The sequence below is a fragment of the Chionomys nivalis genome, chromosome 7 (assembly GCF_950005125.1).
Source record: "Chionomys nivalis chromosome 7, mChiNiv1.1, whole genome shotgun sequence".
In the NCBI taxonomy this organism is placed as follows: Eukaryota; Metazoa; Chordata; class Mammalia; order Rodentia; family Cricetidae; genus Chionomys; species Chionomys nivalis.
In genome coordinates, this window is record NC_080092.1 from 99,296,694 (window position 1) to 99,309,466 (window position 12,773).

General features: G+C 54.5%; 1 protein-coding gene across 1 annotated transcript; it reads left to right on the plus strand.

Annotated features, from left to right (window-relative positions):
* Positions 1-2,397: 2,397 nt before the first annotated feature.
* Positions 2,398-6,038, plus strand: Enpp7 (ectonucleotide pyrophosphatase/phosphodiesterase 7). The gene is made up of 5 exons (XM_057774001.1): positions 2,398-2,638; positions 2,914-3,059; positions 4,389-5,015; positions 5,525-5,744; positions 5,959-6,038. Exons 1-5 carry the CDS (start codon positions 2,398-2,400, stop codon positions 6,036-6,038), a joined length of 1,314 nt encoding a protein of 437 aa, XP_057629984.1.
* Positions 6,039-12,773: the final 6,735 nt, after the last annotated feature.

Sequence of the window (12,773 nt, forward strand, 5' to 3'; positions counted from 1 at the left end):
CCCATCCCTCCCACACACACACCCATCCCCCCTGCACCCCATCCCACACACCCCCATCCCACACACCCCATCTCTCCCACACACACCCCCATCCCACACACCCCCAATCCCTCCCACAGAGTCTGAAACAATGAGCCACCCTTACACACCCCACCCAGCATGGATCTCCTAACTGTGACTGTGCTCCCTGTAAACCAGCCAGGAAGGCCCGGGGCGGATGAAGACAGCGAAGGGAGGAGGAAGCACCCCATATCCCTGGGTAGACAGTGAGCCCACAGCACATAATCCTGTTAAGATATTAATCCTCATTTATCCAGGAGGAGAGGCAGCAGTGGCTGAGACACAGCCCATCAGAAGCAATAAAAGGCAAGCAGCTGATAAAGAGGGGAGGCCACTAATAAAACCCCACAGTACAAAGGTCAGTGAGGGCCTGGCAATCAACAGGCCACCTCCAGGGCTCTGGCCACAGGAGCCAGATGCAGTTGGAACAGACACCTGCAGAGGGACAACCAGCCTGGGTGGTACACGGGCAGAGAGAAGGAGCCTGGCTTTCTCGGATCCACAAGGTCACTGGCTTGGAGTGGGACCAGCCAGAGCAACTGCCACCCCGGACCACCATGCCTCTCCACCCAAGCGTCTCTCCACCAATACCCTGGCCATAAGATCACATCCCTTCTGAGGCCTGGGTGGTCCCAAGCGCAGAGTGATGGACTGGGACCTGCTGCCCCTGCCAGCCTCTGCTGTCCCCAGACTCCTGTCCCAGAAGTATGAGTAACAGTCATTGAAAACACCTGTGCACCACAGCAACTCCCCAGGGACATTCGCAGTGACAGCATGTCCTAGACCTTGTCTGGAAAAACATGGGATGTGTCTTGGGGACTCGGCCATGTCTCAGAGTCTAGGTCTTCATGACCCTGTTTCCCTCCAATGGGGAATTTCTACTCCACCTACGTTACACAGTCTGCTTTACCACCTCCGTGCCCTAAAGCGAACTGTCGAACTGTCTGTCAGCCGTAACAGCCCGGAGGACAGCGGACTGGGAGTCTGGGGAGTCTGCCCTGATCCAGAATGCCTCTAAGGTGTCTCTAGGGCACAGGCATCCCTAGCGGCGCCAACCCAACTCCACCTCAGAAGCAGAGAGCAAAGCAGTCCAGACGGGCCCACCTTGACGCTGTTGCGCAGAACCAGAGAGCATCCTCTACTGGGTGTCTACCACGTGTCAGGCCTTGGACCAGGAGCTGGAGACTGTGCCACTCCCAGGGGAGACACAATCAGTCATTCACTCACACGGTAAGGCGGTGCTGCTTGAATGACCGAGTCTGCCAAGGGCAGCGCCGCACAGCCATCAGCAGAGAGCGGTCCTCCAGGCCTGAGCCCATGTTTGATTTGGCTGCCCAGGACAACTGTCACTCACGCTGCTGTCAGGTCTACCCAGCCCCAGACCAAGGGTTCCTGGGATCAAGTCTCAGAGCACCAAGAGTGTCCTCAGACGAAAAGGAAAAGTGTTCTGAGCTCCTGTGTGTGCTCAGCAAATGCCCCCTGCACCCAGGACAGTGTGCTGTGAATGCCACGCCCAGAGTAACGCAGGGCTCTGCTCCTCCAGCCTCACACCTGATGACTGAGCTGAAGGTCTGGTCACAAGAGCAGATCCCTGACTTCCGTGCCATTGCTGGAGGCAAAGAGCAGACAGAGCAAACCCAGATCTGGTCTGAATGAAAATGGCCCCCACCCCGTAGGCTCATAGGGAGTGGCGTCGTTGAAGGTCTGGCCTTCCTGTTGGAGGAAGTGTGTCATTGGGGGTGGACTTTGAGGTTTCAGAAGCTCAGGTCAGGCCCAGTGGCTCACTCTCTCTTCCCAGTGCCTGCTGATCCAGATGGAGAACTCTCGGCCCCTCTCCAGCGCCACGTCTGCCTGTGTGTCCCCATGTTTTCTGCCATGGCAATAATGGACTAAACCTCTGAATTGTCAGTCCCAACTAAATGTTTTCCTTTATTAGAGTTTTCACGGCATGGCATCTCTTCTCAGCGGTAGAACCCTTAGACAGAGGCCCGCCCACTCTGCCCCTAGCAGGGCATCCTCTGAGACTGGAGGAGCCGGGAGCTGCTGTGAAGACCAGGGTGGAGGGCATTCCCATGATAGCCAAGCTTCCAGGCTCTGAGACGTGGGGCCCCCTCCTCCATGAGGAGGACACTGGAGGATGAAGGCAGAGGGAGGAGGAACCGGGGACTCCATTAGAGATAGAGGTCATGTCAGGCTCACACAAGCCTCATGTGCAAAGTCTAGACTTGTGACATGCCATCTCTGGAGATGCACAGGATAAGAGGCCTGGCTGACCCTGGGACTTTGCTCCACTCCTGGCCTGAGCTGTCTGTGTGCCTATTCACCTGAGAGCCCATCATGGAACACCCAGCCGTCCTCCTCGCCGTGGCTCTGGCTATCCTGGCTGGTGGGACTGGGGCGCCTCTCCAAAAGCCACACAAATTACTCCTCGTGTCCTTTGATGGCTTCCGCTGGAACTACGACCAAGATGTGGACACCCCTAACCTGGACGCCATGGCTCAGGAAGGGGTAAAGGCACAATACATGACACCCGCCTTTGTCACCCTGACCAGCCCCTGCCACTTTACACTGGTCACTGGTGAGTGCCAGCCTCAGGACGGGGCTTGGGAATAGAAAGAGCCTGAGACATGGGGAGGGGGGCAAATGGGAGGCACCCTGGTCAAAAGCGAGAGGTCATTGCTCTGAGGAGGGGGCCTCCAGCAGGATCCAGAGCCCACACAAAGGCCCTTGAGGAATCTTCTTTGGTGTCCCGGGGGGTGGTACGCCATAGGGTTTTCAGGCGACTGTGGGCTCACGAGCCTTCCCCAGGCTTGCTCCACACACACATGTCCAGCCCTTTGCTTCCCCTCCCAGGCAAATACATTGAGAACCATGGGGTGGTTCACAACATGTTCTACAACACCACCACCAAGGTGAGGTGGCCCTACCACACCACGCTGGGTATCACGAACTGGTGGGACAACGGCAGCATACCCATCTGGATCACAGCCCAGAGGCAGGTAAGACGGCCTGCCCACGGGGAAATTGAGGCCATGGTCATAGGGAATCCACAGCAGGCACAGGCATCCTGCTCAATAAACCCCTGAGGACCATACAGGCAGCCATCCCAGGCTCAGGTACGGACTCCAGGGAGACCAGGACGAAGGGTGTACCTGGGCTGGCGGAGGGCTTGCCCTGCATGCAGGAAGCTCTGGGTTTTGGCCTCAGCCCCGCAGAAAGCCAGGTGTGGTGGTGCACACCTGCAGGAGGGTCCTGAGACAAGGTTGTCCTTGGCTTCACAGTGAGTCTGAGGCCAGTCTGGACTGTGCAAGACCCTCTCAAGGAAGGAAGGAGAAGAGGAGGGAGGGAAAGAAGGAAGGAGGGGAGAGGGGAGGGAAGGAAGGAAGGAAGGAAGGAAGGAAGGAAGGAAGGAAGGAAGGAAGGAAGGAAGAAGAAAAGGGAGGAGGGATGGAGGAGAGAAAGGAGAAGGGAGAGGAGGGGTGGAGGAGGAGAGGCAGGTCTCGCCCTCAAGCCCTTTGGCCGGGAGAGGAGGATCACATTGACTCTGGGTAGCTAACTGACTCAATAAGAAATGCTGAGCCAAGAGTCTTGATCTGTTTCCAGTCCCACCACGGGACATCTGGATGCGAAAGGGCTAAAGATTAAACAGGCGGGGTACACTGTGAGAGGAGAGTGGCCCCAATTCGCATTGCCCCAGGGGATTCCTCAAGGGAGGCTTCTAGTCAGTGATGCCAAAGGGAGGGTTTTCTGGTAGGCAGGAACAACCCACGGCCCCACGGTTCCACTTCCACCCAAGTGATGCATCCTGTCCTACGGCACTCGCTCCTCCAGCTCCAGAGCCAAAACGAAAGTGAGAACTCAGCCTCCCCTGATAAGGAGAGGAAAAAAAATGAGGGAGTGGGGGAGGAGAAACTGAACAGGAACCTTGGACCCGTGTTAACAGGGGGTTGGACAGACAGACAGAATGGGCAGCAAGGATTTATGGGAAGGTGGGTGAGCAGGTGGTTGGGACAAAGTGGACAGAGGAGAAGACAATGAGTGGAGGCCACGGGACAGCTGAGGCTCGCGGCGAGGATGCTGAAGGGCGTGGCATGTGGGGACATTTTCCATCTACAGTCTCAGTTAGGGCTTGACGACACTGGCTGCTTGTCCTCTAGATGAACTGTCTCTGGCCCGGATCTGTGAAATAAGGTCTACTTCAGGAAGCAAAAGGCCTTAGGGCGGCAGGCAAAAGTGGATGAGGGAGCGCAGAGAGAGAAGCAGGTGGGCTTGGGCGAGGGGGAAAGACAAGACAGAAGTCGTGAAGCTTATACTACTTCACCCTGCAGGGCTTAAAAACCGGCTCCTTCTTCTACCCTGGCGGGAACGTCACCTACCAAGGAGAGGCTGTGACCATGAGCCGGAAGGAAGGCATCTTCCACAATTACAAAAACGAGACGGAGTGGAGAGAAAATGTGGACACTGTGATGAAGTGGTTCACAGAGGAGGACGCGGCCCTAGTCACTCTCTATTTTGGGGAGCCAGACTCCACTGGCCACAAATACGGCCCTGAGTCCCAGGAGAGGAAGGACATGGTGGAACAGGTCGACAGGACTGTGGGCTACCTCCGGGACAGCATCGAGCGCCACAATCTCTCAGACAGCCTCAACCTGATCATCACATCCGACCATGGCATGACCACAGTCAACCAGAAAGCCAGCGACTTGGTGGAGTTCCACAAGTTCCCCAACTTCACCTTCAAGGACATCGAGTTCGAGCTCTTAGACTACGGGCCCAATGGGATGCTGATCCCCAAGGAAGGGATGCTGGAGAAGGTGTACAGCGTCCTCAAGGATGCCCACCCCAGGCTGCACGTGTACAAGAAGGAAGATTTCCCCAAGAGCTTCCACTACGCCAACAACTCGAGGATCACGTCCCTGCTCATGTACAGTGACCTCGGCTACGTCATCCATGGGGTCAGTAGGCTGCTGCACAGCTTGTGGGGGGCACCCTGATTCTATCTACCCCCTTGTGGGTGTCAGCCATTCATGGGGCACACTCAGCACTATGCAACAGGGGTATGTGTTGTGTGTGTGTATGTGTGTGTGCATGCGCAGGCTTCAGGTAAAGTGTGAGAAGTCCAGGCTCAAGGGTGGCATGGATCATGGGGGAAAGGACAGAAAACAGAGCCCATACCAGAGAGGGAACCCTAGATGCAGCACAAATGGGCACACCCTGAACCACGGACGAAGGCTAACATCTCTACCCCACTCAGTGTCATAGGTGGTCCACAGTTATTCAATGAGACTTCATCTTTGGGGTCCCAGAACTCATAGGAATCTAGAGGCCATATTACCACACATGCCCTAAGGTCATCCACCCACACAGGGGCCAACCCATAGGGGAGCAGAAAAAGATTGATAAGGAGCTACTGGGGACAGCGTGGTCCCCCCTCATGACCCAGAATCCTTGGTCCTCCCCGCAGAGAGTGAACGTCCAGTTCAACAAGGGTGAGCATGGTTTCGACAACCAAAACATGGATATGAAGACCATCTTCCGGGCTGTGGGTCCCAGCTTCAAGGCAGGCCTAGAGGTGGAGCCCTTTGAGAGCATCCATGTGTACGAGCTCATGTGTCAGCTGCTTGGCATCGTCCCCGAGCCCAACGATGGACATCCTGGCACCCTGCAACCCATGCTCCAATCAGGTGAAGCAGGGACATCCCTCCTCTGGGGCCCATGCTGACGTGTGCACACCCATGAGCTTGCAAGCCCATAACCGGGCCACCGTACACACCCCAAGGGGGTTGTTGAAAGAAGTCTGGGGGTTCGTGGAGACAGCTGGGGCCCCTGGTCCTCCAGAAGCCTGCAGAGTTGAGATACAATCCTGTCCATCTCTCACTGAGCCTTCTGTCTTTCCAGGGTCCGCTTTCCAACTCAGTGGTGGGCTCCGCTTGATGATGATGTTGCTGGGGATCCTGATGGTTCTGGCCAATACATAACACCCCCACTCAGTCAAGTTCAGAGGCCCAGAAGGCAGAGGAGGCTTAAAGGATGAAGCCAAGACTCTACTTCCTACTTCTCAGTCTGAAGGACACCTCCCTGCCCTCTGCCCTTCCTCTCCCCCACTTCACCCACTCCCCATTCTAGTACAGTAGCCAGAATGCAGCTTCTGGATTCCACCACGCTGGTGACCCCCACCAGCCTGGAAGCCAGAGAACCACTCTTGGGATCCCTTCAGCACAGGCTTGGAGGACATCTCTACAAAGCAGACAGGCCACCAGATCCCATCCGCATCGCCCTCCAGATGCCTCCACCCAAAGTCAGCTACTCCTTCCTGCCACCACCCAGAGCTGCAGTGAAGAGGACCTCACCCTCACACAGAGCTGGCTTGAGAAGAATGCCCTGGGAGCCAGCCTCACTCTGAGGACATCCCAGCACCACAAGTGACAAGACCACCCTTTTCCCCGATCCCATGCAGTCACAACCCTTGGCCAGAGCAGAAGAAAGCCATTAACTTCTAGAAACATAAAACAGGAGTCTACTCCATGCCAGGCTGGTGGGGCTGGGACTCAGGGGCACACACTGAACATGACAGTCCAGGCTGGGGCTATGGGGTAGAGCCCCTGGCCACATGCACAGGGGCCTGGACTCATCCTAAGAACCACAAAAAAAGAAAGAAAAAAGAAAGAAAAGAAAAAGTGGTCCTAACTCTGGTGTTTGTAACTGAGGGGCACCAGAGGCAACCATGCTCACCCAGCCCACGCCAGTGCCCTTGGGGAGGATGGCAGAAAGAGGATGGCCTCAGGATAGCCGTACCCAGTACAAGACGAAGCAGGAAGTCCCAGGGACACGGGGCTTAGCAAGATCCTGAACATGAGAGGAACCAGTGGGTTTGTAAGGATGTGTGTGCAAGATGTCTGTGTGCAAGGGAGGATGTGTGCAGGGTGGAGCACCCAAGGGAGGCCACAGTGGGTGGAGTGGGGCTCTGACCTGGGACAGAAGCACAAAACCAGTGAGGAGGTTAGGTCAGTCCAGGTCCAGGCAAGACACTCAGTCCAGGGCCAGGCAAGACACTCAGTCCAGGCCAGGCAAGACACTCAATCCAGGCTAGGCAAGAAACTCAATGCAGGGCCAAGCAAGACACTCAGTCCAGGCCCAGGCAAGACATTCAATCCAGGGCCTTGCAAGACACTTGGTCCAGGCCCAGGAAAGACAGCCATTCCAGAGCCAAGCAAGACACTCAGTCCAGGGACAGGCAAGACACTCAATTCAAGGCCAGGCAAGACACTCAGTCCAAGGCCAGACAAGACAGTCAGTCCAGGCCAGGCAAGACAGTCACTCCAGGGCCAGACAAGACACCAGTCCAGGGCCAGGCAAGACACTCAGTCCAGGGCCAGGCAAGACATTTAATCCAGGGTCAGGCAAGACAGTCAGTCCAGGCCCAGGCAAGACAGCCATTCCAGAGCCAAGCAAGACACTCAGTCCAGGGACAGGCAAGACACTCAATCCAAGGCCAGGCAAGATGCTCATTTCAGGGCCAGGCAAGATACTCCGTCCAGGGTCAGGCAAGGAATTCAGTTCAGGCCCAGGCAAGACACTCAATCCAGGCCCAGGCAAGATGCTCATTTCAGGGCCAGGCAAGACAGTCATTCCAGAGCCAAGCAAGACACTGAAGCAGGCAAGGGTAGAGGTGATCTAAGGATGACAAGCTGAGGACAACTTCAGGAGACTGAGCATTCTGGATGGAGGCAGATCCTGGGTGCAGGGGATAAGAAAAGACAGATGAAGGGTGGTCTGAGGTTCGGGTACCGTAGTGGGCAGAGGCACACTCAATGCAAAGATGCTGAGGAGGGCCAAGGGACTCAGGTGTTGATCCACATTCATCCTCCATGCCTGTGAGGCATCAACTTGAAGCCATAGCAGGGCAACACTGTGTACCCAGGAGCCTGATACCCAGTGTGGCGTGGGCTGGTAGTTCACACGTAAGACTCATCAGGAGAGTGGCAGCCCTCAGACCACGGGACCAGATTAAAGTCCCTTGCCAGAGGACAAAAACAAGGAGAGATGGAGACCAGTCTCTCACTGAGAAGACACAGCCAGCATACGGGTGGGAGCGGGGTTAGGATGCTGGACCTAGAAGTGACCCCAAAGATCTTTGCACCCAGATCCCTCTTAGAGGTAAAGATGTTGCAGTCAGAGCCCAGGGCACTAGTTACAGAGCTAAGTCTACATGTCGGCATTTCCAACACTGCTTCCAGAGGTTCTGGTCCCCACACAGGCAGGGAGGTGGTGACCACCGCGCCAGAGTCTGCATAACACACTCGTGGCCTTGTTCTTTGGCATGCCAAAGAGTGGGCACCACAGACATCAAGACTCAAACTCTCAGGCAAGGAGGCCGGAGCAAGAAAGATTAGGCATTTTGCATTCACAGAGGACTTTTCCCCTTAGCAGATGGTCATGCAGCGTGTCTGCAAAACCACTCTCTAGATAAAAAGAAAGAAGTGAAGGTTCAGATACGCAGTGCCTGCCTGTTCTCGCAGTGTAAATTCTCCCACGTGGCTACCCAACACGAGGCCACTTCAGGGAAGCGCTGGCAGCTGAGTGCAGACTCAGCACAGACCTAAACACTGCGATCCCTGCCCACAGGGCAGTTCTTCAAAGGTTCCACCCACACACTTGCCACAGGGAAAGGAGCCGTCCACTGCCTCTGGAGAGTCTGTCCGAAGAACAGGAGGCCACAGTTCCTTTCCATCCTGAGCTGTGTGCCCTCCAAAGCCAGGCCTGGAGAAGTGGTTCCTTCCCATTCACCCTCCAGCAGAAGCAGGTCCAGACCAAACTTAACATCACAACACAGCGGGTTCACATGTAGTCAAGTTACCCAAGGAAAAAATCAGAGACAAATCTCACGTTTTGAGTATAGTTATGATTCTGGGATGAGCAGGATTAATTACTATTCTGGGTGCATGACGCTCACGGGACCACAGAATGGACTCCCCTAGTCCAGAGCCTCCATATCCATCCCCCTCAAACACCCCGCGTGTATTTGCCTATATTCTCCAAGATCCAGCTGGGAGTCACAAGAACCAGGAGAGCTGGCTCTCTGGGACCTTCCCAGTGGGTTTAGTCCCCTCTGACCTCATCTCTGCTTCATCCCCTCCCCAGACCTGTTTTTCCAAGAAGCTTCTAGAAGCTAACTCTTGGTTGCAAGCAGGCTGTCAAACTCTGGACTAGGTAGGCATAGACTCAGCCTCCCCAGCTTACCAAAGCCTACCCCAACTCCCCTCATGGTGTCAACTCACGAGACCCCCTACCCAGGTTAACCCCTCTAAACCAACTGCCAGTACCTGTCCTCAACCCCGCCCTCCCCTGGAAGCAGCCCTGTCCCCAGTGGCCACATGGGGGCATGCTGGAACCCTGCAGCACTGAGCCTGGACAGGGCAGGGCACTGGACAGCGGAGGGCACTCTGGTCTCTGGGGCTCAGCTCTTCTGTGAGAGTCCTGCTCTCCCCAGGATATCTGCAGTTTTGGGCTTCTGACATCTGCCACAAGAGGGCGCTGCCCAGCAAATCACCCTGGGAAAAGGATGCAAGAACTCCTACTGACACCCAAAACAGTGGCAGGAGCCAACTCGGGGAGAGGGACCCCACAGGGTGTGTCATAAATAGCTAAGTCCTTAAGACAGTAGCCAAACACAACAGAAGCAGCTCATTCTTGCTGCGAGGTAGGCCCCTTTGGCGGCCCAGGTCCGTCCTGGCACATGGGTGGGGGCTCTGTACTAAGAGAGGAAAAGGAATGAGGAGGCCCTTTGTGAGCTGACAGGGAGCTAGTGTTGTCTGTGGGCCACAGCGCTCAGAAAAACATACAAGGTGGGAAGCGCAAACACAGTCAGGGTGACTGGCTCCGGGTGCAGGGCTGGGTCCCTGCAGCAGGAGGCCTGTTCATTCTCCATATTGAGAGCTGTGTCCGGGCGGCATGGGTTTGAGTAGTCAAACATGTCCCAAGCCTGGCCCCCAACAAGTGCGCTCCCATAGGCCTGGCTTCCTGCATGTGAGTGTAAGAACTGACCACTGTCCAAGGGAAGACAGCACCACACACTGGTACCTAAGACGGTACTCAATATGACGTTGACAGGGGATTGTCACCATCGTACTTCAGAGGGGCTGTGATGGACAGGCCCAACTCCCTCCAGAAAGACTCCCACTGTGACTATGCCAGATACACACCTCAGATGACAGACTGTGGGGCAGAGACCTGTTCCCCTCGCCCATCTTCTGCTTCTGTGCTTGACTTTTGCACCTGGGACCTGACCTGACCTACCCTCTAGAGCTCCCTGCCTGGAAGCCCGGAACTAGGTCCTGACCAGCCAAAGAATTACTTAGACTCATGACGCCACATCACAAGTGTTCTGGAGAAAACTAACCCACACCCACTGCCAGTGCATGTACATGCTAGCACACACACACACACACACACACACACACACACACCAGCTCTGGCTACATACACAGGCTTCACTCCAGACTCAGCCCCTGGGAGCCTGCCCTGGCTGGTTGGAGGTCAGGTAGAGTTGACTGACATCCCCATTTCTTACTCCTGATACTAGAGGACCCGACGATTCCTCCCTGCAGAGCTGAGCTTCCCCTGTGGGAAACAGGGTTGAGGTACATCTGGAATCACTCAGAACACAGTCAACTCCCTTACCAGCTCCGCGGTCCTGGGCAAGTAGCCAATTCCCTTTGGTCCAAACTCTCTCATCTGTAAAATCAGGGATCGTAACCCAGAAAGGCAGCCCATTCCTGTAATGCTAGCTCTCAGGAGGCTGAGGCAGGAGGGTGACAAGTTTGAAACCAGCCTTGTTTGTAAAGCAAGACCCTGTCCTAAACAAGCAAACAAGCCTCATAGCGGTCAGGGCGGGCGGTTAAAGTTGGAATCCACAAACATGGTTCCGTAGAGACTGGATGACAGATACGAAGTCCCTCCCCCTCCATCCCCTTCAAGCCCACTTGTTTGCAAAGCAGGCTTTCTGGCTGCCCCTCCTGAGTCAAGCATCTTCCCTTTGCAGGGCAGGGATCCCGGCTCCACCTGGAACACGGCCACATCTGATGGCGCTACAACCATTTCTCCTGCATGGAATTCCTGGTTAGCGTCACCTTTGACAATTTACTTATGTATATTATTTACCATACCCTTTTAAAATAAACTTAAGGGGCTAGGGAGATGGCTCAGTGGGGGCCTGCCTGCTTCCCAAGCCTAAGAATCTGAGACTGGATCTCCAGGACTGAACCAAAACAAGACAAAAACAAACAACAACAAAACAACAACAAAAACAAAAAACAAGGGGTTCAGAGACATGTACCCAATTAGGTCCTTGGGCAGCTGAGGAGAGAGACCCTGAAATGGCCCGATCCTATAGCCATACTAATGAGTATCTTGCATATTACCATAGAACCTTCATCTGACAATGGATGGAGATAGAGACAGAGACCCACATTGGAGCAATGGACTGAGCTCCCAAGGTCCAAATGAGGAACAGAAGGAGGGAGAACATGAGCAAGGAAGTCAAGACCGCAAGGGGGGCACCCACCCACTGAGACGGTGGGGCTGATCTATTAGGAGATCACCAAGGCCAGCTGGACTGGGACTGAAAATGCATGGGATAAAACCGGACTCGCTGAATATGGCGGACAATGAGGGCTGCTGAGAAGCCAAGGACAATGGCACTGAGTTTTGATCCTACTGCACGTACTGGCTTTGTGGGAGCCAAGCTGGTTTGGATGCTCACCTTCCTAGACCTGGATGGAGGGGGGAGGACCTTGGACTGCCCACAGGGCAGGGAACCCTGACTGCTCTTTGGACTGAAGAGGGAGGGGGGAGGGGAGTGAGGTGTGGGGAGTGGCAGGAGGGGGAGAGAAAAAGGAGGCGGGGAGGAGGCAGAAATTTTTAATTAAAAAAAATTAATAAAAATTAAAAAAAACAAAAAACAAAAAAAAATAGGTGGAGCGGTGCATGTCTGTAACCAAACACTGACCTTGTTCCAAGAAAAAAAATAAGGTGAAGGGTTTGGTGGCTCACTGGGGAAGGGTCCCTGCTGCCACCAAACCTGATGACCTGATTTTAATATCCAGAAGCCACGTGGTGGAAGGAGAATGAACCCCTGGAAGCTGCCTTCCGACCCCCAGCTGGGCATTGTAGCGATCTGGAGCACACACACAACAAAGATGTAATTTAAAAAGCAAAGCGGGAGGCAAGAGAGAAAGCACACACCTTTAACGCCAACACTCGGGAGGCGGAGTTAGTGGCCAGCCTGGTCGACGACGGTGTGAGTTCCAGGACAGCCAGGCCTGTCAAAAAAATAAAACTAAGTTGAAAAACAATGAAGAAAGACATCTGATGATCTGATGTTAGCCTCTGGTTTCCACGTGCGAGTGCACGCACAAGTGCAGGGGCACACACAGATGTACAATAGATAACTTTTTTTTTTTTTTTTTGGTTTTTCGAGACAGGGTTTCTCTGTGGTTTTGGAGCCTGTCCTGTAGATAAATTAATTAATTAGAGACAGGGTCTCACTGTGTAGCCCAGGCTGTCCTGGAATTCATAGAGATCCACCTACCTCAGCCTCCTAAGTGGTGGGATTAAAAGGGTGCCACACCAGGCCTCATAATAAATAAATTTAAGTAGGAAAAAGGGGGGTAAATTTAAAATAAGATGTTGACTACATGACAGAGCAGGTGGGC

What these genes read in the sequence shown, in the direction of transcription:
- Enpp7 (XM_057774001.1), top strand. Translation starts at nt 2,398, where the DNA reads ATGGAACACCCAGCCGTCCTCCTCGCCGTGGCTCTGGCTATCCTGGCT. An exon ending in GGATCACAGCCCAGAGGCAG is followed by an intron (nt 3,060 to 4,388) that starts GTAAGACGGCCT and finishes TTCACCCTGCAG; the next exon opens with GGCTTAAAAACCGGCTCCTT. An exon ending in GCAACCCATGCTCCAATCAG is followed by an intron (nt 5,745 to 5,958) that starts GTGAAGCAGGGA and finishes CTGTCTTTCCAG; the next exon opens with GGTCCGCTTTCCAACTCAGT.